Source organism: Populus alba, chromosome 10 (genome assembly GCF_005239225.2).
Source record: "Populus alba chromosome 10, ASM523922v2, whole genome shotgun sequence".
Classification (NCBI taxonomy): domain Eukaryota; kingdom Viridiplantae; phylum Streptophyta; class Magnoliopsida; order Malpighiales; family Salicaceae; genus Populus; species Populus alba.
Genome location: NC_133293.1, coordinates 20,562,432 through 20,590,098, shown reverse-complemented (window position 1 = coordinate 20,590,098; position 27,667 = coordinate 20,562,432). Strand labels below are relative to the sequence as shown.

General features: G+C 36.3%; 3 protein-coding genes across 4 annotated transcripts; all 3 read right to left on the bottom strand.

The window, feature by feature from the left end:
* Positions 1-1,183: 1,183 nt before the first annotated feature.
* Positions 1,184-13,414, bottom strand: LOC118059832 (pullulanase 1, chloroplastic). 2 transcript variants are annotated; one of them, XM_035072806.2, is made up of 27 exons: positions 13,108-13,414; positions 12,833-13,024; positions 12,662-12,770; positions 12,235-12,371; positions 11,930-12,129; positions 11,598-11,747; positions 11,339-11,399; positions 11,084-11,204; positions 10,794-10,884; positions 10,610-10,703; positions 10,334-10,429; positions 10,025-10,165; positions 9,728-9,778; positions 8,329-8,399; positions 8,054-8,146; positions 7,567-7,657; positions 6,530-6,601; positions 5,870-5,926; positions 5,486-5,554; positions 5,039-5,095; positions 4,852-4,926; positions 3,871-3,959; positions 3,594-3,671; positions 3,234-3,372; positions 2,008-2,117; positions 1,830-1,929; positions 1,184-1,503 (listed from the first exon to the last, which is right to left on the bottom strand). In XM_035072806.2, the coding sequence occupies exons 1-27, from the start codon at positions 13,366-13,368 to the stop codon at positions 1,399-1,401; spliced, it is 2,910 nt and encodes a 969-aa protein (XP_034928697.1). In that variant the 5' UTR covers positions 13,369-13,414; the 3' UTR covers positions 1,184-1,398. The 2 variants fall into 2 exon arrangements, with proteins under 2 accessions (XP_034928697.1, XP_034928696.1); XM_035072805.2 differs by having other exon boundaries at positions 12,833-13,030; positions 13,108-13,413.
* Positions 13,415-16,308: 2,894 nt separating this feature from the next.
* Positions 16,309-17,645, bottom strand: LOC118059831 (uncharacterized). The gene is made up of 2 exons (XM_035072804.2): positions 17,487-17,645; positions 16,309-17,374 (listed from the first exon to the last, which is right to left on the bottom strand). Exons 1-2 carry the CDS (start codon positions 17,538-17,540, stop codon positions 16,652-16,654), a joined length of 777 nt encoding a protein of 258 aa, XP_034928695.1. The 5' UTR covers positions 17,541-17,645; the 3' UTR covers positions 16,309-16,651.
* A 2,459-nt stretch (positions 17,646-20,104) lies between these two features.
* On the bottom strand, positions 20,105-22,282 carry LOC118059790 (uncharacterized). The gene has a single exon (XM_035072763.1). It carries the CDS (start codon positions 22,280-22,282, stop codon positions 20,105-20,107), a length of 2,178 nt encoding a protein of 725 aa, XP_034928654.1.
* Between the last annotated feature and the right edge of the window lie 5,385 nt (positions 22,283-27,667).

Below are 27,667 nucleotides of genomic sequence, written 5' to 3'. Positions count from 1 at the left end.
TTTTTTTTATTATTTAATTTTAAATTAATAAATTTTTGATGTTTTTTAAATATTTTAATATATTAATGTAAAAAATAATTTTTTTTAAAAAAAAATTTATAATATTTTAACATAGTTTTAAATAAAAATCAACCACTCTACCAGAATCTTTTCTTTAACACTATACATCTACACCTGTAAATAGATCTACTCTGATGCTCAACTCGGCTCAGTTGACTTGGGAGTAAAATCACTAGAAAAAGGCGAGATATAACTTATTGGACTGCTATAATATTGCAAATCACATCTACTCCCCCCCCCCCTTTCTTCCCTGGATAAATCACAACCTCCAAACCTAAAATTACTCTAGTGCTGTTAAATTACTAATAGCAACCCAAATAATCTCTTATTATTTACTTGTGAAATTGCATTTCAAACAATGTTTTTAAAAATTATTTTTTATAATTTTAAATCATTTTAATAAGGTAATATTAAAAATATATTTTTTTAAATATATATATATATATATATATATATATATATATATATATATATATATATATATTAAGATCAACCACCGCATGAATTCGGTGATGAAAAATACCAACATCCACAGACAGGGTGGCAGACTGAAAGCAGCCCTAGTACGAACTGATTATTTCAACATGGAATTAGCCATGGTTATCAGATCATGTGTTATTATGAGTTGGCTCTATTTCTCTAGGCTGTCAGTGTGAGGTACTCCTTGAAACAGACGTGGGTTATATAAAATATAAAATATTTGTTTTGCTTCCAATTGACAATTTGACAGGGCTTTCAACGGTTTTGAAAATTTCGAATTTTTTTTTCAGTTTTTTTATATTGTTTAATGTGTTGACATTGAAAATTAATTTTAAAAAATATAAAAATATTTTTTTAATATATTCTTTTTAAAAAATAAAAACTACTCTACCAAGCTTTTGGTTCACACCTCTGGTAGTTAGGCTCCTCTTGCACTCACTTGTCTTTTGAAGCAACTTCTTAACCAACTCTCATTCACCGAACCATAAACAGACTAGAATAATTGAGGACAGAAATCTCCATCTAATTCTGTTAAAAGTAAAGCATGTTTGATCACTAACCAAGAACCATCTAACGATGTCAACAGCCTAGGACTCTTCCCTAGGGAAAAAAAGAGCCACCCCAAAGATCAATTAAGAGAAGATTGAGACAAGAAAAAGGAGCTTTTCTAATGAAATTCAATGGTTCAACCCAGTTAAATTTACATTTCATTTCATACCAACAAGTTTTCAAAACGTACATGTCTATTTCCGGTGTGGGATTTCAGCAGGATCAATTGCTGATTATTATGCTCACCTTACGAAATATGAAATAAAAGCTGCATATTCACCACCGTGTATGGTGGTGGATGGTGTCAATTTACCGATACTCCACAAAAACTGATGTTGTCCTTGGGGGCACAGTGAAGCACCCTGTGGATGTTTCATATGATGAGTTCTTCACAACTTCATCAGCTGACATAGCCTGCATCGAAATTCCCATAAAGGAAAAAACGTTAAATACAAAACAGCATTTTCCAACAGAAATTAACATCCAAATGAACGAGAAAAACAGCATGGAACAAAAAACTTATGGCCAGCATCCCTCTCATATTTGTCACTGTTTGTGCAAGTTAAACGCAGTATTTTCTATAACCTCAAAAACAGCTACCCTAAACTTATCCCAGCTAGTCCACCGAGAGAGAGAGAGAGAAGGAAACTTAATGCTCTATTAGAAGTATTATTTTGAGAGTTCCAATGAAAACTAGGTCAGCAGTGTTCTGTCCCAAAAGAATTTCGGAAGATAACTACCTGTATAGGATGCAGCTGAAAAGTTCTTGCCCGCAATACAGGACTGGGAAAAGATACCTCAGATGGACTGGCATTGAAGATCACCACAATGAAAGAGTAGCTGAAGAACAGGCCATAATACTATAAGTAATTACACAATTCAGAATCATAGTAGAAGCAGTGATGTATATTCACCCACATGGGATCCAGTTCAGTTAATCCTGGAACACCTCTATGGCCATCTTCAAAACTCATCACTATAACACCAGGGATCCATGAGGGACCAGTGTTGTGGAATCGTACCCGTTCCTGGATGCCAATTAGTGTGTCATAATAATGATATACTCACTACTAATCTGATACATATAAAAAGACAGGACAAGGGAGAAATCCAGAAGAAAGCATTGTGAGAGTATAGGTGAAAGACGCCACTGCAATTTTAGATATTGCTTTTATTTTGAGAACAAACCAAAGTTATAATTAAGCACTGAAAATGTAGGAAAGTAAAGAACAAAGAAAATATCATGAAAAATAACAATCAAATATGAGTGATTTTTTTAAAGGATGCACTGAATTGTTGAATAATCAAGGAATGACATCAATCTAGTTCTAGTTCACAAAGTTTTCAAGATCATGCAGGCCATAGTTATTTGATCAACTGCTGGTCTGAAGATTAAAATGGAATAGTTATTTGATCACAGCTACTCTGAAGACTAAGATGGGAATGGAGAACATCAACTATTTAGAGCCTAAAACGTACACCTTTCTCCATGTAACTTTCCAAGAAAATTAGAAAGAATAAATCTGGTGGAGACCATATGCATAGAAATTGAAGTTCATTTTGGCATGGAAAAAGTGTTTCCCATAAGGGAAAAGGTAGAGTGGCCCCAACTCTCGATTCAATGACATGGATAATGGAAAATGAGCCACATATTGAAAGTTGGCTCCCACTATTTATTTATTTTAAATTCTGAAAATTAAAATAGCTTTTTTAACTTGATTAGGTAATTTACTGTGTCTTCATTAAAAACTAAACAAAAAACATAAGACAGTTAACACCCTTGTGTAGCAAACTAGTGCCACACTTTATTGCCATGTCAACATAGGTCAAGAGTTGAGATCACACGATCTTGGTCCTTCTCATAGTCCATACAATCAAAAGATGGTATGCATAAGGCCAACCTGCATCAAGCCGAACCTGTTTACACTTTAGGTAATTGAACAGTCAACTATCAAGTTCTGTCACATGAGGTTCCTCCAAGGTATAGGAGGATGGATTAAAACTAAGGTTTCAATAAAGGGCAAGAAGAGACCAATTGCAGAAAAGACCTTTTTGTTACATAGGCAGTGTTCATATTGAAGCCATTAAACATGTTTAATCTCAAAACCATCCCAAATCAGCAAGTTATAACTGAAAATTCTTACCTGAATAGCATTGGCTGTCGTCAAACGAAAAAGAGGAGATGAATATCGGATTTGTAACACATCTAAAAAATTATTTATAGCCGCAAGGATATGATTCTTCTGAGGCTTGAAGGATGGATCAGCCAGTCTTGGTCTTATTCTGAGGAAAAGAGACATCCAGAATTTCAAGAGAAACGTTGTGTTAGATGCTCTAGAAGACAAACCATGAAAAGCAGTTCTTTTTTTCCTCCTTCAAGATACCAAGTACCATGAAAACCAGTTGTATATATCATAACAGTATTTTGTAGAGCAAAGAAATTAATCAACACAACCAGGTACTTCAAATCGCATGATAATGATTAACACTAAATTCTTGCTTACAGTGGCCAGTGCTTTTCATTTTTCTGCTTTGGAGGAAGGCCGACACCCCAGTTGTTGGAATTGTAAGTGAAATCTAGCCTGAAATTAGTTACAAGTAAACTAAGGAACGTTACAGGCATCACCACATAACAAGAAAATATGAATAGAATCTACTAGCACAAGGTTAAAAACATGCAATATTATCGTAATGACAAATTTATAATTAATTAGAATATAAATATTTGAGTCAGATTTAATTAATTGAGATAGCAACTTGAAAACAAGAATAACAGAAGACCTGTTGAACCAATCACCAGAGTTGTAAGAGTCACGATCAAGCGATTTTGAGCGTAGCATCTCATCACCAGAGTGGAAAAATGGAATTCCCTTAAAAAACAGAAAACACTGTCAAGTCATCATAAGATAAAAAGTACTAAGCAAATTGAACGTTAAACACGATAATGTTGCATGGCTTTCTTATGCCTTGAAATCCTAGCAAACAAAGTACAAGACATAATTAAATTTTAGAGAATTAAAATGGTTAAGTAAATGTAGTTTGCATGATTTTCTCACTAGCTTCCGTTTTTCTATTTTCTTCATGAACAGAAGAGTAGGGTGGGGAGAAACGGTATTCCCTTAAACAAGCAGGAAACACTGTCAAGTCATCATAAGATAACAAGTACAGATCAAATTGACCTTTAATCATGATAATGTTGCATGGCTTTCTTATGCCTTAAAACCCTAGCAAACAAAGTACAAGACAATTAAATTATAGTAAATTAAAATGGTCAAGTAAGTTTGCATGATGTGCTCGCTAGCTTCCTTTTTCTATTTTCTTCAGGAACACAAGAGTAGAATGGGGAAAAACAAATAACACTAGTATTTATGACTACTGACTAATAAACGATTATTGGGAAGGAATGTTTGGGAGTCCTGTAAAACAGGTTACATGATTTGGCTGTACAGTTTAAGTTATCAGCCTGATTACAAACATGTCCTACACAGGATACAAGTGTTGAAAGGAACCCAAATTCTAACCAGCTACGTTAACAATTCATTGTGTAAAACCTTCCACCATTTTCAAACATGTTGAAGATATTATTAATGCACTAACTGAAGAGCCTCATTCATTGAAGACAACAAGCTATCTAACATTATCCTCAAGAAGCACATTTTAAAAAGGACATTTATTATACTCGTGATGAATTTTTTTTAAAAAAAAATCATTAGTTTAAATCACGAAAATACATCACTGAACAACAAATGACATGAACTCTACCTGTGACAATGCTATGACACTACTTGCCAAATGATTTAATCTGCATCTCTCATCTACAGAAATTTCCATTGGAGTCTACAGTAAAGAGACGAGTTAGAACAGTGTCATATATACTACTATTATAAAACAGCATTAGGTCTGTGAGAAATGGCTAAAATCAAACACTCTAAAAGCATATTGATCGTACCTTCATGCTCACAACATCAAATAGGGTTTCATTGTCATGAGCAGAAACATAATTGATCTGAAAAACAACCAAAAAGTCCATAACAATGTTTTGCAAAACCTTATCCTTATCTGATGGAGATGTATTAACAGTGATGACAATTAAAATTGAAAAAATTATTGAGTTCAGCAGCAAAACAAACACTCTGACAAAGGGAAGTGCTAATGCATGATTCAGAGTCTAGATAATTGCAAATAAGTATTAAATGATACATGTCTGGCCAGTGAAGGGAAATAATGCTTGCCAGAGAGCATATGTAAGGAATTTATTTAGTAAAAGCATTATGGCAAACCATAAAATGTGTCTTGAGTGATGTTTCATATGTGTTCCGATTGCATCATCTCAGAACAAGATGAAAAGTTCCTTGAAAGTCATAATAAACATAATCACATATGCTAAGGTCCTTACTGTTTCTGCAGGGTGCAGAGCATATGCAACAGGTGCCCCACCATAAGTTAAAACTTCCATCCCTTTTACCTGAGAAAAGCAATATAACAAAAATTTTAAGGTTAGCCAATCTCCAAAAATTTATAGATAAGGAAATACCCAAATGAGACGCGTTAAATTTTTTTTTACCATAAATATATGGCATCCTTGATCTATTGTAGGCTTGAGAGAAGGTGTATCTTATTGTGTGGATTAAATATTCTATGTACTTTCAACATTTGGAGAAGCCTATTGAGGACAGCTTAATTATTCATATTAACCATGCGGTTGAACCAATAAGTCTAGATGTACAGTATAAAATATTCGACAGTAAAACAGATCTCTGCACTGCAGGATGATGCCTACCTCTTTCCCATCACTATTGGTCAGTACATAATCCCTCAGATTTGCAGCCATCCCAACCTGGACAGCATGAAAACAAATAATTAATGATAAAATCATGACTTGGGATAATTAAATGACCCAAATGACTTATTGGTTATTAAAAAATGAGTAAACAAAAGGTTTAATACTGAGGGTGACAAAAAGATAAGTGTACACAGGCCCAAAGAGGCTTCCTGGTCCTCATCTTCCCAGCAAATCTTATCTTTCCGTGAAATGGGCCATTCTGTGATCAGCATTTTAAAAGCTTTTTTTTTTTTCTGTGAGTTATCAACCAATACGTGGATAGAAAATGTGGGAAAAAAATTATTTATATTTGCTTCTATTTCTAGCCTAGAAACATTTCCTATATAAATCAGTCGCATATTTCCAATGCCGGGCAAAAAAAGCACATAACTGAACCTTTATACTTAAGCTTTTATATGGCGTGCAGCCAATAGATCCATAGCATTTTCAGGCCAAGGAAAGTACTGGGTGTTTTAAATATAAGTTCATTTGAAATTTTCCATGCTTGTAAGAACATTACAGAAGTCATGGACACTACGCTGCACAAACTCATCTGAACTTAAAAGTTCATCTATTCAGCACCATCATCAAATATGGGACAGCATTAGGATAACTAACCTGGATGTGATCTTTTGCTGCAGAAAGCATGAGTTCTTCAACATCTTTTCCACCATGATCATGTCCATTAGGCTACAGAAGAATCAATTACTATTCAGGAAAGCCGCTGTAACCACAAATATACAGGAATTGAAAGATCATACAGTATTACACCTCAAACTAAAAGCATAATTGTCCAATTAAGCATTTCAAAGATGCTGCCAAACTAAGATGTAATACAGACAAACTACTTGACAAAATGCAGCAAAATAGATTGCTTAAGAAAATGACTTTTAAGGAAAAACACAGACCGCCTGGTGATGGCAGATGAGTTCAGTATAAATATATTTATAATGAGCTCCCTTTACACACTTTTGAAACTGAATCCATATGTTCTCCAGAAATTGCAAAAGAAAGCAACAACTTTTCTAAGAATAGTCAACATCACAAGGGTTTAAATTCTCTCCATATTGAGGCAGATCTGGTATATGATCGCGCAGAATGGCATAATAGGATCCATTTAGCTGACCACAGTTCGTTTGGGATTGAGGGTTGGTTTTGAAAGCAACAACTTTTCTAAGAATAGTCAACATCACAAGGGTTTAAATTCTCTCCATATTGAGGCAGATCTGGTATATGATCGCGCATAATGGTGTAATAGGATCCATTTAGCTGACCACAGTTCGTTTGGGATTGAGGGTTGGTTTTGTTGTAATTGGTCAATATCAGACCATTGTACAGCCTGGCAAATCAAACCCTTGACTGAAAAAAGGTTGTTGTTAAAAGGCCAAAAGTGGCATGAAGATTCAACCAGCAGACATGCAGCAAAATGTTTCCAGATGCATAGTAAATATTTCAGAGATATAGAACAATAGAATAGGGGAAGAAACTTCTACATGAACCAAGAAAATATTAATTTAGGAAAACCCTTGTGTAAAAGATATTAAAATTTTAGCTATAAAATAATTTTTTCTTTGCTGCCCAAAAATATTTCTTCAGAATTGTCAGCAAGTCACTTATCCATGAAAGTTCATTGCCTTTCCGTTAATAATGATTACCTGCAACATTAGCCCAGTCACAAATCCTTGCTGGAGAGGATGGCCAAATGGAGAACCCCCAAGCATTGCATCCCGAATTCGATCATTAAAACTGAAATTGGATTTCCCAATATTTCATGAAGCCAAAGTGCTTCTGAAAACTAATCAAACTTAAATCACTAAAGTGAGAAGATGGGTGTTTTTCCTGTGCAAATTACAAAAACCAAAAGATAACTTTAGGAATTGATTCTGGGTAAAGCCAGTTCTAAGGCTTCAACTCCACATAAAAGAATTGTAAACTTTTTTTTCCTAACAACAAGGGGTTTCTAATAAATTAAAATCAGTCCCAAGAAGCAGTTGAAGTTGGTATAATTCTTTCAGTTGTTACAAGATCAACCATCCAATGCTGACAAAAGAGAAATGCCTGTATAGTATCCATGTGTCCGAAAATTTTCTTTTTGGCACAGAAGGAGCAATATATTGTAAAATCTAAAATAACAGATAGTACCTTCCAATTCCAGTCCCACCAACATTGAACTGTGAAGCATTTATCCCACGCCCATTGTTAGCAACTTCACCAAAGTCCCAACCTTCTCCATATCTATATAAACGGAAGTCAATCAGCAACTTATGTCATTGGAATGTGCATCGGAAGCAACAAACAATCTCCAAGACCCTCATCCAAGAGAAAAGAAGAAAACATAGGAATTATGGTGCACTAACAGTATAACTCATAAAGTTTATGGCAGAAAGAAAAAAATTCACTTCATGCTCCAAACTTACATATAGACACTAGAACCATCAATTCCATCTCTTTCCTTTGTCAGCCTGTTGACTGCATCTTTCGCTTTCACCTACACACAAATAACAAAAATTGAGTGGGCATCGCTCTTGTTTTTTGTTGGCATGATCCAATAAAGAACTGCTTGAACATCAAATCCTAGGGGTGAGAAAAAAACTAAAAAAAAAATTAACTGAGAAAACCGAATTGTGAAAAAAAACCAGTTGAGCCAATTAGAAAAAATTTTAAAAAAAAAATCAGTTCAGCTCAGGTTTGGTTTTAGAAGGCTAAAACAGAATTAACCGAACCAAACCGGATTAGTTCAAACCGAGTTAAAAAAGACAATGGTATAAATATTAAACTTTCTTTTCTTCCCACCCTAATCAGACCTAGCCAACGTGGCCCAAACCATCAAGACTCTTCTCTCTTCAACTTTCTTACTCCTAATCTTTGTCTTTCATTCTCTTTGAAAAATTGGTCCCAGTTCTCCTTCTTGATAAGTAAGGTAGGGGTGCTGTTTAGTTCCAGTAATCGAGCGCTGCTCTTTGTTGGCTATTCATATATCTGGAGATATATTCTATTGTTGATTTAGTTTGCCTTCGTTCATAACCTTAGTAGCAAGTATCTTGCAAGTGCATTTAGCATATCATTTTTCTGTCAAATGTCGAGGAGGCCATCGAGTCCAGTAGTCATTGATCTGCCCACAATAGTGTAGTATTTACAATTTGCATGGGATAACTGCTAATTACTATAAGAGAGTAGCAAGGGCAGACCCACTAGAAGCAGGGGTAAAACAAGATCATGTCTTCTATCTTGATGAAAGCATAAGAGGCAATAATATGTTTTTTTTTTGTGCTCGTCTTAAAGGTCAAAGATTGAATCTAATGAAGGGAAAGATTATTTCTAGCACAAGATTAGATCTCTATGTTATTTCGGTTTTTTTTTTTTTTTTTTTTCAACAAATATAAACTAGACCAGACTGGACCAAAACTGGTTGATTTGAACCTGTTTCAGTTTAAAAAAAATTTAACAAAAAATAAATCCAGTTTGGTTATTTTTTTTTGTTCAAAACCAAACCGAACAAAAAATGCTCACCCCTATCAAATCCAATACAAGTTTTAGCCCCTAGAATTGTTTAGCATGTCAAAGAATCCATGCGTCAAAAAGACACAACGCTATATAATTAGTTCTGCTCCTTGGTCCAACAGAGCAAATCATTTTCTCTTGATAATGACTTATGTGGCAGGCTAACTGAAAACATGTTACTTAGCAACTTGATATAACTCCTAAACATGTCAGAGGAAACTAGAGCATTAATATTACAAGAATTTCTCCCATGCAAATAATTTATGTAAAATGATATATGTGAAAAGGTAAGACACGGACTCAAGAGTCACGTACCATTGTGTTTTTCATTATATGACCCATAAGGTCAAAGCGGAACCCATCAACCTGACAAAATGGCATATAATGAACTGTCATCAACCTATAAAAAACATATATTGAAATTCCAATAGATGGAAAAATGACTTTCACAAAGCTCTACCTTAAGCCAGCAACAATTCAATTTATGAACTCGGAAAATCACTATCACTTATTGTAAAACGAGAAGGAAAGTATATTTCAAAATGTAAGAGAGGAAGAGAAGCCAGGTCAGGGGATGTAAAAACAAAATGGCATCGCAGAGCAAATAACTACCTTATAATTACCAACCCAGTTTAACATATCATCAATGATCAACCGCTCAACCATATAATGCTCACTAGCAGTGTTATTCACACATGTACTATGCTCGATAAACCCATCAGTGTTTCTTCTCAGATAATAACCTGGAACAATCTACATGGAAAACTTAAGAGTTACGATAGTAGCCAGGGCTATCCTTCCACAATAACCAAACATATCGGCCTTGTTAGTAATTTTCTCAGTAAATTAATCCTACAACCACAAGTACTATTAGATAAGCATAGTTGGACTGGATATTAAAAGAATAATAACTATAAAAACCTTGTCAAGAACAGAATTCTCATCAAAGGGACCATTTCCATGCAAATGATTGTAGACAACATCCAACACAACACGAAGGCCGATATGGTTTAGTGCCTGCAAATCAAAAGGATTCAATTGCAAGAAAATGGTTAAGCATTAACTAAGTTGACTACCTACACCATCAAAGCAGTATACCAGTGGTCCATGCCACAGATAGTTAAAAAACGAAATGGCTGCCCTGACATTAGGAAGACAAGGACAAAAGGCATTAGCAACGGAATACGAAGGCCAGACCTGAACCATCTTTCTGAACTCAATTGTGCGGCATGAACCACTTGGGTTGCTAGCATAACTCCCTTTAGGGACCCCCCATAGAACAGGATTGTACCTCCACAAGGAAAACAAAACGATAAAACTGTTTTAACATGAAGATATAATAAACTCGGTGATTTGTCCAAGTCAGGATTTAGGAGCATACCCCCAGTTATACCCATCATCATCTTGGATTAATGTGATCTGAGCTTGTTGCTCAGTTGAATCTGGCGGTAATTTTTCCAGCACTGTGTTATCTGTTGAAGCCTAAATGTCATACAAATTAATGATAGCCAACACATGACAGCTTATCTAATTTCAAAAATGAGTTTAAGCAATTTCGGTACATTAAAAAATTTAAACCATTTTGCTGAACTAAGGTTGTGGCAATCCATAAACTGCATTACATGTGAAGGCACACAATCACTAGAATATGAGCTAAGATAAAATACTTACCCACACACTTCCAGTTCTCCTTGACATCGTCAACACCAGCAAATTGAAATGTAGGCAGCAAATGGACATGAGTGATACCAGCATTTGATAATTTCTTTAGATGAAGTACACCTGCTGAATCCTTCAAGAAGAATGTGCTTACCGGTGTTAAGTCACTATCATGTCAGTTACTTCTAATACATGCAAAACAATCCAACACACTTTAGAGTTTTGAGCAGTAGATTCTAATATTAGGGGTCAAAAGAGCAGAACTACCTCCAGCGTGAAGGCCAGATAACCACCCCGAAAGTCAGGATGCACATTATGATCATTGGCACTACAATAGGCACATAGGATTTTAGAATGAATAAGAACCTACAAACTTCAGCATGTCATCAGAGCAATTAAAACTTTGGCTAACTCTTTTTACTAGCACATAAGCCTGAAACTGGATTTTTTTTTTCTTTCCAGAAATATAACATTGAAGATGAGCCAGGTTATAGAGCCAAGATTCATGGGAGTTAGTTTTTTTTACCTGAAATCCCTTACATGCAATTCATAGATACTTATGTCTGAAAAAGAAAGTATAATGGGTTTTTCATCAGCTAATTTCTCCCATCCTTCAGGTTTTAAAGTATCTGAATCAAGATTCACAAATAATGTCCTCTGGCTGTCTGGTGAGAGCCTGTTGCAACAAAAAAACAGCATAAAATCAGAGGAATTTCACATCTGTATACACAAAATACAAATGCAAACATAATATGATGATTTGCAATGCTATATTACGATTAGCAATGCTACAATCAGAGTTTGTAAACAACTTCACTATTTCAGAGAATTGTTGGCAAATTGAGACAGCCAGCATACCCTCTAGCATATGGATCATTCGCATAGCATTTTTCAACGTGTAAGGTGCTAGGATGGTAGACATTCACTTCATACACATAATAACAGCCTTCCCAGTCTTTTGATCCTTCAACACTCCAAACTCCATTAGCCTCCTTCAACTGAACAACTTCCACGGGATCCCTGCTGTTCGCATTCTTGTACACACAGGCACACACTGCCTATTTTGAAGCAGGAAAAAAAAAAACATGACTTATAGTGTAGAAGAAGACGGCTTGACAAAAAACAAACTGACCATAAAGAATCTGTTGCGAAATGTCATATACTTGAGCAGTTGGAGCCCACAGGTAGAGGGACACAGCTTCTTCTGAATAATGCGCACCAAGGGGACCATCATATGCAAACAATTCATCTAGAACACCAGGTAACTGCAAACCAGTAGCATAGCTGCATTTCCCATCAGCTGCCAAAAATGAAGAGAACACAGTATCATGAAAATAACTACCTAACCATGAAGCATTACATCGTTAATATACTTACAAAACAATCTCTAAATGCCTTTAGAACAAACAACTCAATACCGATGCCGCTACATAATATAACCAAATAAAACAACAGACCGCAATATCACATGATTAACTTCTAACCGCATGTTTGATCATTAAGTCTATGTGCATATTCACAGTAATCTTTAGGTTTAGGCCAACCAACAAAATCTCTTAGGAAAAAACAAGCAATGAACAAAAAACTCACAGCCAAATGTTGCAACGGCTAGCTGGCATTTGACAAGAGATTTGGCATCCACAGTTGAAGGAACTCTGAAAGCTTTGTAATCTCTAATATGAGGAAATTTCGCAATCACCTAAAAAATGTCCAAAAATAAATCATCATCATCAAAATAAAAATAAATTAAATAAGCCTTACATTTTGTGGAATGCCACCGCTGTCTTCCTCGAGCTTGATTTTAAAGTCATGACCTTCAACTTCACTATCAGTAACGGATAATGCAGCGGTTTGGCTAGCGTATAAATAACAAGAACCGTCTCTAACAACGTCCGCATTCCACGCGATTATAGATTGAGTTACCCAAAATGCCCTTGAATATAGCAAACTGTCCTGTAACTGAATCAACCTTTTTAATCATAATCATGATTTAAAGTCACGAGAAACGAATTAGCTCATTGACTAAAGAGGAGAACCTGGGAAGGGGATGCTGAAACTTCTAGAGGCATGGAAGAGAAGGAAGAGGAGCAGTGAGTGGAGCGTGTAGGCGAGGTTCTTGAGAGGAGAGGAAGAGAGAGATGGCGGTTGCGGTGGTGGTGGTTTGGTTTTGGATTGAGACGGCGTCGTGGAGAAGGAAGTGAAGAAGAAAAATAAACGTTGAAATTTGAAGGAGGCGGACCGGTAAGTGATGATAATGACGAGAGAAGGGGCGAGGAGGGCGAAGTAAGCACCATCATTGATTAGCTCTTCTTCTCTTAGAGCTTCAATGGAGAAGCTAAATAAAAAACTAAAAATAAAAAATTATTATTTCACCTTTTTTTTATTAATTTACATATTTAAAGAAAATCAAATAAAATACTAAAATATCTTTTTTTTTTTCACAAATATTATTTTTATATATTTCTTTAAAAAATCAAAATCAATAAAATAAACCAATTAAATATAACTATGTAAAAAAAAAAATCAAACTTATTAAAAAATAATAAAATATTTGTTTTTTTATTTTAATATAAATAATTTTTTTATTAAAATAAATATAATTAAAAAAATTATATTTATATTATTTAAAATATTATTTTATTAATTTAACTTTTTAAAATAGCATTTTACACTTGTTGTTATGCGAGACGGAATGTTTATACCATCAGGTGATTTTCTCTCTCCTTGTGGGAGGCGGGATATTTATTTTACCGACGTAGATTTTTTTTATAAACAGAAAATCAAGTCAGATATTTACATCCTGGGCAAAACATAGGAAACTGGGCCTAGACCCAAATAATGCGAACATTTGCTGGACTTGAGAAAACCCAAAAAATACTTTTCTAGGTAGTTTACGGCCCATACGATCACCCAGCCTCTCGTTCAAGGAAAGCCCAATGATATCGCCACTTCACAGTTGATCACAGCACCCACCCAATGTTGTCTTTACAAGTTTTGAGTGAAGTGGTATTATCGACATTTCCTTATGTTTATTAATGGACCGGAGGATCAAAACCCATGAACCAAATCAAATAAAATAAGTTCTTGTTTTCTTGATTTGGGCCAAGTTCTTTGATTGCTAGTGTCTAGTTTCATTTCAAGCCCTCCTAGCACGGTTCCATCGTGTAATCTATGTGATCGAGGCAGAAAAATTGAAGAGTAGTAGTAATTTTACCAGAATTATGTCTTATATAACCCCATGTATTAAATGGTCTTGTGCAAAAATCCAATAAATTGGACAGGGTTAGTTTTTGTTTAATTAAAAATGATAAATAACAAGAAAAAAACTTCTTCTTTTTTAGCATCGAAAGGACGCCACTTTAGGAGGGGAGTCCTCTGGTCAAGTCGTTGCGAGTCCAGCTCGAGAAAAAACGTTTTTTCGATAAAAGTAACGAAACAAAACACATGGGTTCATATACATGACTCAAGAAACAAGCAAGCCCTTCTAGCACGGTTCAGCTCTAACACACATGATTCCAAAAACAAATAATAGGGCACATTAATTCGTTTTTCACGACAAAAATATACATGGGGAAATGACCAAGAGTTGAATTGCCTCTCGTGCACGTTTTCATGAGAAATTGTGTCATATACATTGGTTCATCATTGAAAGAAAGTGCATGTGGCTTCGTGGCATAATATCATGTGCCTTGGGACAATTTGAGTACCGCTTCTATTTCTATTTTTAAATGTTTTTTTTTAAATACCTCGGTTTATAAAAATATTAAATCAATGTTTTTTTAGTGTTTTTATAGATTTTATGTTCTCATATCAATAAAAAAAATATTTTAATTTATTTTTATATAAAAAATTATTTTAAAAAACATTTTACATTACAATCTCAAGTATACTAGCAGTGCTGTTTGTCAATGCAGTGGATTAACAAAAATACTAACAGTATATTTCTGCTTCGGTACAATTTATTGCGCAGCTCATTTCTAATAAATTTAATTTTTTTTTGTGAAAAAATAATTTTTTTATATATTTTAAATCGTTTTGATATAATGATCTCAAAAATAATTTTAAAAAAATATATATTATTTTAATATATTTCAGCATAAAAAATATTTTAAAAATTAATAACTATATTCCCATAAAAACCCTGCCCTGCGTTGCTGGACAAAAGATCGAGAGAAACCAGGCTAGAACCCAAGGCAATTTGCTGAGAGAGTTTTCATGACAAGCCCAAGATGATAAATCTCGAAATACAGCCATTCATCATCTTCAGAGGCCCATATAGAATGTCTGCTAAATTTTTAATTTTAATTTTATTTTCCTGGTGAAAGGAATGTCTGGTAGCTAGCCTGGATGCTTGTATGTTACGGTAATGTCAGAATCCAAAGTATGGTTCAAGACTAGCTTTGGTCTAGTTGTTAAGAGACCAGATGTATATTCCTTTCATCAATTAGCTGTAAAGACCATGGATTTGTCAAGTCTTATCCAGTAATTTACAACTTAAGTTGATCTAGCAAAACGCGTGGGACCAGATTTGTGAAACATACAATTCCATGCATGTGCAATCTATCATGATGGTGATAAAGGGTCACAGAAAATCATCCATGAAATCCATATGGTTCCTAGATTTTTCATTGGCTCGATGCATTAGTGGTCTAAAGCAAAACAATGACCTGTGACCATGACCTCTCCTTGCATGTGAAAGCAGGCTGTAGCAGCTTTGAAGAATTCATGCCCAGTTTTAACAACTGACCAGGCTTTCGTCTCGCCAATGGGAGGCTGGTACGAGGCATACATGTCGAGAAGAAAATGGCTGTGTGAATTCATGGATACGGTGTTGAGTCAAGACACCATCTGCTAGAAACCTTATAATATGGTTGGGATTGCTTTGCTCCGACGAAGAAACGTTAATTTCTAGCTCGTTCCCCCACCTTGATGCCAGAAAAAAAAAAAGTCTCCTCGGGAACTTTAGCTTAGTTAATTAGGTGAATAATTTCTTAGCTAATGTAAAGTTTATGATGATGATGGGTCTTGTTGATATCGTTGTTGCTCTTTAACTGGTCCAGCTCAAAGAGTTGGTCATGATAGTGGGTCTAATTAGATGCACTTATAATGGCAGACACTCGCCATGAATGGTTGGTGTGCTTCATGGAAAGGGAAAAAATTATTTATATGATTACTAGCCATGGTCATACTTAACATCATTTCTTTACTTCTAAAATTTAACCCGGAAAGCAAAAGCATGAGGAAATAACATGAGCACCACTCAAAATTTGGCTACATGGAGCAAAGATTGCTACAAAATTTGTGTGAAAGAGAAAAGCAATATATTGATACAAAATTTTCCAGCTAACATGGAGAATTCAGTACCTATTTTCACATTATACAGTACTCTAGTCTCCATCTGACTTTCCAGAGAAGTTAGAATCATTAAAATCTAAGACAAAAGTAGTTTACAAATTCCAAACTGATGCGTAATAGCTAGGCCATCCGTTTCCAGTTGCTTTCCTTGTCGTGATTAACAGTAATGAAAAGGATGGATGCACCACATTACTAGAGAACTATGTGTAAGAACTAAGGTTTTGGTTAATGGAGGACAACTTTCTGATACTTGGTGGCAGGTGAAGAAGAATCAGGACCTTCGCCGAAGTCTCGATCCCTCTTCTTGCTCAAACAAGAAGTGAAACTGTTGAAAGAGTCTTCGTGTATTAGCCGAGATGTTGGCGAACAAATGGTTACCGGTGGGATCTCGATGGAGTCTAATTGGGGAGGTGGGTGCTGCCATTGAGGGAGTGGTCCAGCCAGGAGAAGGGTCTGGAGGAGCGGACCGGCTTCCTTCACTGCCTGCAAGAGTTTCCCTTTCTCTGGAAGTGGTTTGTCTGCTGCTAACTTAAGTATCACATCTGGAAGTGATGATTGCGATGGTTGCTGGGGAATTGGGTCACTAAACTGCGAGGGAACAATGACTTTGCTAGAATCAGGAGAGCTGATGTGATTGTTGGAATCACTAGCCTTGGATTCATCTTCACTGCTGTAAGTTATAGCGAGAGAAGCAGATTCTTGCTTCAGCTGCTGCATTTCCTGCTGCTGCTGCTGATTTTGTAGCAGTTGTTGCTCGAAGGATAATTTCTCCAAAACTAGTTTCCGGCATTGTATCTGGGCCTCATTTCTTTCCTTAACTGTCCTGCTCAAAAGATTTTTGAGGTGGAATATCTCAATTTCTCTTCTTGCTACCTCCTCCTTCGCCGATACAATTGCTGTTTCAAGTTCTGTAGTATACAGGAGATGATGCCTTATGTCTTCAATCCCCTGCAGTCAGTGAAAAAGAAGTTAAAAACATCTACATTAGTCCGAAAACAAGTACAAGAAACAGAATTGAACAAGGTCAGTGACAAGAATACATGCTGATAGATAGCCTTACCTCATCTTGGTAGAAGCATGATGACCAGTTAAGAAGACCGCAGTGATCCTCCATTTTTCTTTCTTTTTTGTCGTTGAAGGGATGTATGTCTTGAGAGAAGTAGAGAATGGGAGAGAAGGCAACTTCTTATAGGACCTGAATTTACTAGGTAAACAAGGTAGCTGAGTTCTGTTTACTTTCCTTTTATTCTCTCTTTTGCTTTATTTTCCATCAGGGGCATGCGGTTGGACAAAATACACACTAAACGCCAAAACCATGGAAATTGCCTCAAGAAAAGGCAGGTAAAATCTTCGAGCCATCAGATTTTATGTACACGAAGGACCGCTGCTGCTACTCGAGGAGGGAATGTAAACAGCAGTAAAAGTGACTTATATAGCCCCTCTTTTTTACTACAAAAGAGCTGCAGAGGGTAAAGCACAGTGAACTCACGTGTGGAAGTGAAAGTAAAATTTAAGATGTTGCTGAAATAAGTGCTTGATCTGTCCCCTTAAATAGAACAATCATCAAAATACAGTTCATGGGAGCAATAAACGATTTGCAGACTATTTTACAACCAATTAAGAAAAATATGTCCTCCCCTTTAGCCTCTCTGTGATTCTTGATCTAAAAGGGCCAGCATCATTCTCCTCATTTTACCTCGAATTAATGAAAAAATTCTCTGACACCGAATTGATTTGGTACTGATTGAGTTTATTCTGAGACTTGAGGTGCACAAGGTATATCTTCAAATCAGATTTTGTGATATCCTAGAAGGGGAAGTCCAACATGACGAATGATTAAAGCTGTCTGATCTTAAACTTTTTTTCTTTGAAAGTATATACCCGCTTATATTCCTCTTTTTGACTCTTACAGGAGTACAAGTCCACAGGTTATTAATAGCTATTTAGCACTTTACACTGGTCTGGTTGATTTTTTCAATGCAATAAGATATTTAAGTCTTGGTAACGTGTTTTTTTAGAAGAAAAAAATTTAAATTGTGTGGAGTTTGTCTGCTAATTTAATTTGACAGGTAAAACAATATGGATTGCTATTAAAAATACAACTTGACTAAAAAAAAATTTATATGATAATTTTTTTTAATATTGAGACAAAAAATATATTATATCGACCTAATCAACTCGAATTAATCTATTAAATTCACGATCTGGATCATGAAACAAGAATAACCTTATAAAAATTAAATCAAAACAAATTATAGAATTAAATTCTCAATCAATCAAATGTTGAATGATGAAATTAAAAAAAAACTAATTAAAAAATATAAAAAATTAAACAACTTGAATCAACACAGGTTAACATGTAAAACTCACAATCTAGTTTATGTGAATGTGATAACTTTATAAAAAACAAATCAAAACAAATTATGAAGCTCAATTCCCAAAAAATATTCTTATATTAAATGACATAATTGAAAAAAAATCAATCAAATAAAAATGAAAAAAAATATCCGGATTAATCTGTCAAATTCATGATTTAGGTAATAAGACCAAGATAATTTCATAAAAAAAACAAACCAAAAAATTATAAAATTTATTTTTAAACTAATTAAATATAGATAAATAAAAAAAACTTGAATTAACCACTCAAATTTAAATTTTAAATCATTAAACTAAAATAAATAAATAAATAAAACATGTGAATAGTTTGAGGAGGGAAAAGTGAATTCCCCTCCTCTCAATAATTAGTATATGTAAATACTTTTCCAACAATGTTTGCTAAACTCTACTTTACTTTAAATCATGGGGTCTATCAAAAGAGCTCGGCAAAAAGATAGTGGGAATGATTTCATTCCCATCAGCAACGATCAAGATAAATCAATGCAACCACATTTTTTAGCCTAATCAAACTACACTACTGCAGCATGGAAACTAACTATATAAGCAAGCCTTTTGATCCCCTTCATATTTTGACACGACCCTTCAAAATTTGCCTTGCCAGAGACTACAGCTTAACGTCTAAACCAGGAATCATGTCTGAACTTTACGTCTAAACCTCTATTTCTTTCTTATCCCACTTGAAATATCATGTCTGCGTGCATCTCTCTCTCTCTCTCTCTCTCACACGAACGCACGCACAAGTATTACAGTCAGCAAAAGAAGCTGAACCGAAAAATTGTTGTGGCAAAGGAGCTAACGGTAGGGTCTTGAATTCTCTCATGCGTGTCCTTCTGGACAGTAAAGTTATCCTCGTAAGGGAAAAGGAATAAGCGGCTTCCAATTTGACCAATCTAAAAAAACGAACAATTTAGGAGCAAAAATCTAATTGATCCATGCCTTGCTTTGTTGTCCCACCTACACGTTATGATGCATTTCACTCACATGTATACATGCATGCAACTTCATTTTCACCAGTCCTTTAGGTTTGTGGTGTGGGGTCTCAAGCGGTGCAAGAAAATTAACTATCTACAGCTTCAACCAAGGACGGAGCCAGGAATTTTTCTTATCCTGGGCTATGATATAAATACACATACATTATTTTTTAAGATCAACCATTCACTTAGATATATAAATTTGTCAAGTTAACAATAAAGTTTTAATTCAAATACATAACATAAATATATAAAAAATAAAATTTAAAGTATATAAAATTCAAAATAAAAATAAAAATAAATTACACAATCAAAGCTGCACCCTTTGATGTTTTGTATAATAGAATTCATCTATGATCGAATCCGAATCAATATCTTCAACAAGCTCTCGTTCAATGTAAATCATCATAGAATCTGCTAAGAACTCCTCTTTCATTTTATTGCGAAGCACAGTTTTAACATGTTTCATAGCTGAAAATGCCCGCTCTGTAGTGGCAGTGGAAACAGGCAAAGTCAAAACAAGACGAATCAACCTGTCAATCAAATGATAATGCTGCGACTTATTTGTTTCAGCTAATCCTCGACATAATTCAGAAATGGTAGACATATTCTGAAAGCTCTCATGATGAATCACATCAATCTGATAATGCTCTAGCTGAGATCTCAAATAATACATCTCTTGTTCATTGAAATCTTCAGGATAAAATTTCTCAGCAAGCTTGTAAATAGCATCAACTTTAAATGATTTAAAGTTGTCTTTAGGTTCTAAAGCAGAGCTAAGTACAAGAAGTTCCACTGTCCCATCACTGAATCTAGAATTTAATTCTTTCAACTGAAAATCTATTGTTGAGTTAAATATATCATAATGATAATGCTGGTAAACTCTCACTGAACCTTGTTGTTGACATGAACGACCTGTAGCCTTTTTATACGAAGCATTCATATGTGGTATGTCAATCTCATATTTTGTGCAAACAAATTGCACATTTGCAAGGAGAAGATCAAATCCGGCATCTCTCAAAGTTTGAAGCAATACTTTAGTAGTTGATACAAGATCCATTGCATTTAAGATGTCAAGAGATTTTTGCTGCAAAGCTCGACAAAGTAAATCAGTAATCCCCATTATTTTATGCATCAAATATAAGATGAATATAAATTCAAAAGATTTCATCACAATCAAACAACCACCAGCTTCTCCACGTATAGAATTAGAAGATCCTTCTTGAACCATACTTTCAAGCACAGTAATAGTTGCACCATACATATCTATTAAGCTGCAAATAGAATCAAAATGAGAGCTCCAACGAGTAGTTCCACTTCGATGTAAATTACCAATTTGATTAGCCCCTCTACCAGTCTCACGTTCTCTAGTAGCTACCATATGTGCAATTTCTATAGCCTGAACATAATGTAACTCGGTATGACGTTTGGGAGAAGCACAAATAAGGTTGATAATGGTTGTCAATTTTGAGAAAAATAACCAAATAGAAATCTCATTTCCAGCTGCTGCAACTAATGCCAGTTGTAGTCGGTGAGCAAAGCAAAGTACATAATATGCATAAGGACAATCTCTGAGAAATAAAGCTTGTAGTCCATTCCATGCGCCACGCATATTGCTAGCACCATCATACCCTTGACCTCGCATATTGAAAATATGCAAGTTATATCGAGCGAGCACATCACAAATTTCTTTTTTAAGTGTTGAAGAAGTAGTATCTGAAACATGCACAATACTAAAGAAACGCTCTCGTACAAAACCCTGAATGTCAACAAATCTTAAAACAATAGCCATTTGTTCTTTATTTGATGCATCTTTGGCTTCGTCAACCAAAATACAAAACTTTGCATCTCTAACTTCTTCACAAATCTCTTTCCTCACTTTGTTCGCAAGAATATGCAAAATCTCTTTTTGAATAGTCGGTGAGGTATACTTTGCATTTTTTGGAGCTTTTTCTAAGACAACATCATCAATGTCAACATTCAGTCTCCCCATAAGTTTTATCATCTCCAAAAAATTACCTCGATTATTAGAAGCTGAAGATTCATCATGACCTCTAAATGCACATGCTTGTAAGCTAAGCCATCGAACACTTTCAATTGTTGTCATAAGTCTCAACCGATTTTTCTGAACTTCTTCAACAGTTTGTGCATTCAACACTTTATCAATATGTCTACTTACTTTCATTAAATCTTCAGCAGATTTCACAACATTATTATGTGGTGAAGTTGGACTTCCCACATACATCAAAAGTGCACATCTGACCCCATCATTGACCCTTTTCCAACTTCTAAAGCCTTCGGTGGTGAATGTGAGATGACGAGACACTTTGTTTTCAAAGATAAAGCATGGAAAACAAAATATTGCATCCTTTGATGGAGAGTACTCTAGCCAAGGAAATTGATCAAACCAAGTGTATTGAAATCGACGATACTGTCTCCCTGATTCAGTCCTTGGATACTCTGCTAACTTAGGTTGATATGAACTCATTTTGATATAAGCTCTTCTAATTTCATCTTGTTGATTAATAGGATGTTTCCACATTGGAATTCGTAACCCAGGATCTCGTTCAAGAGTATTAACATCAATTTCAACTCTTTGAGATTTGAAAGGGGGTTGTTCACTATGATTTAACACATCAACATTGGAAGGAGAATGTCCTTTACTGGTTGATGTTTGTTCGTTTGGTTTAAAGAATGAAAACATAGTTTTTCCTCTCTTGTTTCCTTGATTTTTCATTATAATTTATAACCTATTCAAGTAAAAGGGATTAGGGAAATCAGGTGCAAGATGAAAAGATACTAATACCACAATAAAATATTCATAAAATACAGAATATAAAAAGGATAAACTAGTGATGCAAACTACTGGGAGATTTGGAGAGCTTAACTTTGAAATAACTAGTAAATTATTAGTACTAGACTACTAGTGTGTTAACATGCATCAATTTCTAGGGTACAGTCTACTGTTTACTCCATTAACAATCTACTGTAATGAATGTGAAACATTGAATTCAAAATGAAAAGTCATGGTTTGTAAATTCTTACCTGATGATTTTACACTCTTGCGGCTTTTTGTATAGATTCTTCTTCAAAATTCAAGCTAAAATTATATATTGTTGAGAAGAAAAATAGCTAAAATCCCAAGTTATTTAGAAGATATGTAATCTAATTAATTATTTATATTTAGATAAATTTACTATAAAATATAATAATTAATTAGTATTGAAACTTGCAAAGAAAGGTGGGTGGCTTGCTAGGGAAACTAAAGTGGCGGCTAATGGCTATGTATTGCAAGGAAAAGTGGAATATTAGGTTTGCAATATAGAAAGAGTGTGCTGTATAAAACTTAAAAGGAAAAGTGGACTTTTAATTTTTTTTTTGACCTGGGCTACAGCCCTCCTTAGCCTTCTACAAGGCTCCGCCTATGGCTTCAACATTGAAATGATGAGAATTGGTCAACTGCCATTTTAGGGTTCATCGGGTCTTGCGTGGTAGAAGTCCCAGAACAACTAATTGCATGTTACCTGAAGAATTGTATGGAAGGTGAGATCAGGGAGTCAAGTCCACTGTGGTTTGTGTGTATCATGATATGTAAAAAGGCAATACAGAACCAAGTAAATTAACCCTAGCTAGGTCGACCTCGATATGAAACCAAATTAAAGTGTTCAATGGATGTAGCCATGCATCTAGGCATAACATGTATCCATCATTGACCGGAGGTTTCAGAAGTTCCATGTGCATGATATGAACACATTAAGCTCGCTGTTCCTATATATATATTGTATTTAAACGATTATTAATTATGATGCAGAACAGCCTGTCAATGCCACAACACAGCTCCAGGATGCAGAGGATGCATAAGAAGAGGTTGCCTTGAATTGAATTGCAAGACTACTGCAATTACTACCATGCACGAAGTACCAGCAGCACTCTCCTTATTAAATTTATATTCTTAGTTTTCCCTATTTAATTTATATTCTTAGATTGGCTTTAATGCCCCTTTATTTCTGCATTGTCTAGGACGTGGACTACGAGTCCTCTTTGATAGGGGATTTTCCTGTTACCCCTTTTAGCTTTCCTATTTAATTACGTAAGTTGTATTTGAGAAGGATTAAGGATGATGGCAAGCTTATAAATACAAGCTGCCACCACCCTCCACAGGACACTTTTTGATTTAATCAATAATAATTCTTCTTCAGAAATAAACTTGTTACTCGTGGATTCGAGTATCAATTATCGTTCGTGGACTCGAACACATTACAATAAAAAGACGTTGTTCTTTTTATACGTTTCGCTGCGTCAGTTGGTATCAGAGCAGGTTAATCGTTGTTCAGATGTCAAACCCACTGAACGAACGAGAAACCATGGACGGCGGAAACCATGAAAACAATGAAATCACACAGGCAGAATTTAGAGCTTTCCAGCACGAAACACAGCAAGCCTTGCAAGCCATACAGGCAACTCTTGCTAGATTAACCACTGGAAATAATCTGCAGCGTGAGGACGAGAGGGTACGCGAGAATCACTGAGAACGCATTGCCCCTGCACGTGAACACAATCCAATTCTACGTAGGCAGCCAGCCTACGAAGAAGAAATAAGTGACGATGAAGAGTATGCTGAACGCATACTGAGACCCAATCGACAGGGTTATCATAACCTGGGAGAACGAGGGCCTCAACAGTTTCGAATGAAGATGGACCTCCCTAGCTTTAATGGCCAGCTTCAGATTGAGGGATTTCTCGACTGGTTAGCAGTGGTGGAGAGGTTCTTTGACTACATGGAGATCCCTGAAGACAAGAAAGTTAAGCTGGTCGCCTACAGATTAATGGGAGGAGCCTCCGCCTGGTGGGAACAGTTACAACTCACACGAATGAGGCAGAGAAAAGGGATGGTTCAGACGTGGTCGAAAATGAGGCGATTGCTGCGCTACAGGTATTTGCCACCAGATTATGAGCAGATACTCTTTCAGCAGTACCAAGATTGCAGACAAGGAGCCCGGACAATTCAAGCATATGTGGAAGAATTCCATAGGCTGTCTTCTCGCAATAATTTACTAGAAACAGACGCACAACAGGTCGCCAGATTTGTTGGAGGACTACGTATGAATATTCAAGATCGAGTTTCAATGCACACCATCTACTCCTTAACAGAAGCCATTAATTTGGCCACAAAAGCAGAAGCACAATTGGATAGGACAAGATCAACAGGCATGCCAAGGAGCCCCATTGAATCAATACAGACGACAGCACCTAAGGGAAGGTTTCCATCGAATCCTTTACCTCCCCTATCCAACTTTGCGAGAGGACCAAGCAGTAGCAGGACACAAGTGACAACCACAGGTGTCGTGCCTCCAGAAGCACCAAGGAATCCTTATTCCAGACCAGCTTCAGACAAATGCTACAGGTGTGGTCAACCAGGACACCGCTCTAACCAGTGTCCAAAGCGAGGGGCAGTGCATCTGATTGAACCTGGAGAAGAAACAGAATTGTCGACAGGAGGAGTAGGAGATGAGCCTGAGTACACCTACGAAGAGGAAGAAATTACAGGGGGGGATGATGGAGAATTACTCTCACGTTCTCTGGTCGTTAGGAGGCTGTTACTAGCACCAAAACTGAAGGAGTCGTCCCAACGACATAATATATTCAGGACCCGGTGTACTGTAAACAGAAAAGTGTGTGATGTTATTATTGACAGTGGCAGTAGCGAAAACATCATCTCCAGAACCATGGTAAAGAAGCTAGGCTTACAGACGGAGAAACATCCCTCACCTTATAAGATCGGCTGGATCAAGAGGGGTGCTGAAACCAGAATAACAGAAACTTGCCGCATTCAATTCTCCATTGGCCGGCATTATGTGGATGATATTATTTGTGATGTTGTCGAAATGGATGCTTGTCACATGATCCTAGGCAGGCCATGGCAGTTTGATAGGGATGTTACTTACAAGGGGAGAGATAATGTGTATGTGTTCATGAGAGGAGGCCAGAAGATAGTATTGGGTCCTTTAAAGGAAGACTTCTCGACAGCAACACCCAAGGTGCAGGAAAGGTCCGTATTACTAGTTGATGGAGGGACATTCTTGAGTGAAACTCATGGGGCCAGTGAAGTTTTTGCCATTGTCATCGGTGGGGGAATTGGAATTGACCCGCCCATCGTCCCAAAAACACTACAGCCTTTACTAACAGAATTCCAAGACATAATACCAGCAGACTTGCCAGAGGGGTTACCTCCCATGCGCGATATTCAGCATCATATCGATTTAATTCCTGGAGCTAGCCTACCAAATCGACCACACTATCGGATGAGTCTGAAAGAAGGTCTTATCCTACAGGAGCAAGTGGAAGAACTGATTAAAAAGGGGCTGGTTCAGGAGAGTATGAGCCCTTGTGCAGTACCGGCCTTATTAGTTCCAAAAAAAGATGGTAGCTGGCGCATGTGCATCGACAGCCGAGCCATCAACAAAATCACCATTAAATATCGATTTCCCATTCCTCGGCTAGAAGATATGCTAGACATGCTAGCAGGTTCGAAAATATTTTCAAAGATTGACTTGAGGAGTGGGTACCATCAGATTAGAATCAGGCCCGGAGACGAATGGAAAACCGCTTTCAAAACGAAAGATGGTTTATACGAATGGTTAGTAATGCCATTTGGATTATCCAATGCCCCAAGCACTTTCATGCGATTAATGAATCAGGTACTCAAACCATTCACTGGCAGCTTCGTGGTAGTATATTTCGATGACATATTGATTTACAGCCGGAATGAATATGATCACCTTGAGCACTTACGGAAAGTACTCACAGTTTTGCAGCAGAATAAATTATATGTTAATCTGACAAAATGCAAATTTATGACCAGCAGTTTATTATTTTTGGGATTTATTGTGAGTGCTGACGGGATTAAAGTCGATGAAGAAAAGATTCGAGCTATTCGGGAGTGGCCTACCCCGAAAAATGTCAGCGAAGTTCGTAGCTTTCATGGCTTAGCCACATTTTACCGACGGTTCGTCAGGGATTTTAGCCGAATCGTCGCACCCATTACTGAATGCATGAAGAGAGGGAAATTTCTTTGGGGAACTGAAGCAGAATACAGCTTTGCATTAATTAAAGAGAAATTATCTTCTGCCCCGGTCTTGGCACTGCCAGATTTTGAGAAGTTATTTGAGGTGGACTGTGATGCTTCAATTATTGGCATAGGGGCTGTCCTATCCCAAGAAGGAAGACCCGTTGCATTTTACAGCGAAAAACTTAGTGAGGCTAGACAGAAATGGTCCACCTATGAGCTTGAGCTGTACGCTGTATTTCGAGCATTAAAAGTATGGGAACATTATTTAGTACAAAGGGAATTCATCCTTTTCAGCGATCATCAAGCACTGAAGTTCATCAACAGTCAAAATAATGTTAACAGAATGCATGCTCGATGGGTTTCGTTCATCCAACGATTCACGTTCAACCTAAAGCATAAATCCGGCCAGCTGAACAAAGTGGCTGATGCCCTCAGCCGCAAAGTATCTCTACTCATCACCATGCGGGTTGAAGTTATAGGCTTTGAATGTCTTAAAGAGTTATATGCAGATGACGAAGACTTTAAGACCACCTGGAGCAGGCATCAGCAGGGATTATCTCCTAAAGGAATGCATGTCCACGAAGGATACCTGTTTCGGGGCAACCAGTTATGCATTCCAAGGAGTTCATTGAGGGAGCAGATCATACACGAACTTCATGGAGGCGGTTTAGGGGGACACCTAGGCCGAGACAAGACCGTGGCTCTTGCAGAAGAACGCTACTACTGGCCACAACTGAAGCGCGATATTGGGAGCCATGTCAGACGATGCCCAACCTGTCAAGCTGCCAAGGGACAAACACAAAA

What these genes read in the sequence shown, in the direction of transcription:
- LOC118059832 (XM_035072805.2), bottom strand. Translation starts at nt 13,368, where the DNA reads ATGATGGTGCTTACTTCGCCCTCCTCGCCCCTTCTCTCGTCATTATCA. An exon ending in GGAGAACTGGAAGTGTGTGG is followed by an intron (nt 10,885 to 11,083) that starts GTAAGTATTTTA and finishes AGGCTTCAACAG; the next exon opens with ATAACACAGTGCTGGAAAAA. An exon ending in TTCAGCTGCATCCTATACAG is followed by an intron (nt 1,504 to 1,829) that starts GTAGTTATCTTC and finishes ATTTCGATGCAG; the next exon opens with GCTATGTCAGCTGATGAAGT.
- LOC118059790 (XM_035072763.1), bottom strand. Translation starts at nt 22,282, where the DNA reads ATGAGTTCATATCAACCTAAGTTAGCAGAGTATCCAAGGACTGAATCA.
- LOC118059831 (XM_035072804.2), bottom strand. Translation starts at nt 17,540, where the DNA reads ATGGAGGATCACTGCGGTCTTCTTAACTGGTCATCATGCTTCTACCAA. An exon ending in CATGCTTCTACCAAGATGAG is followed by an intron (nt 17,375 to 17,486) that starts GTAAGGCTATCT and finishes CACTGACTGCAG; the next exon opens with GGGATTGAAGACATAAGGCA.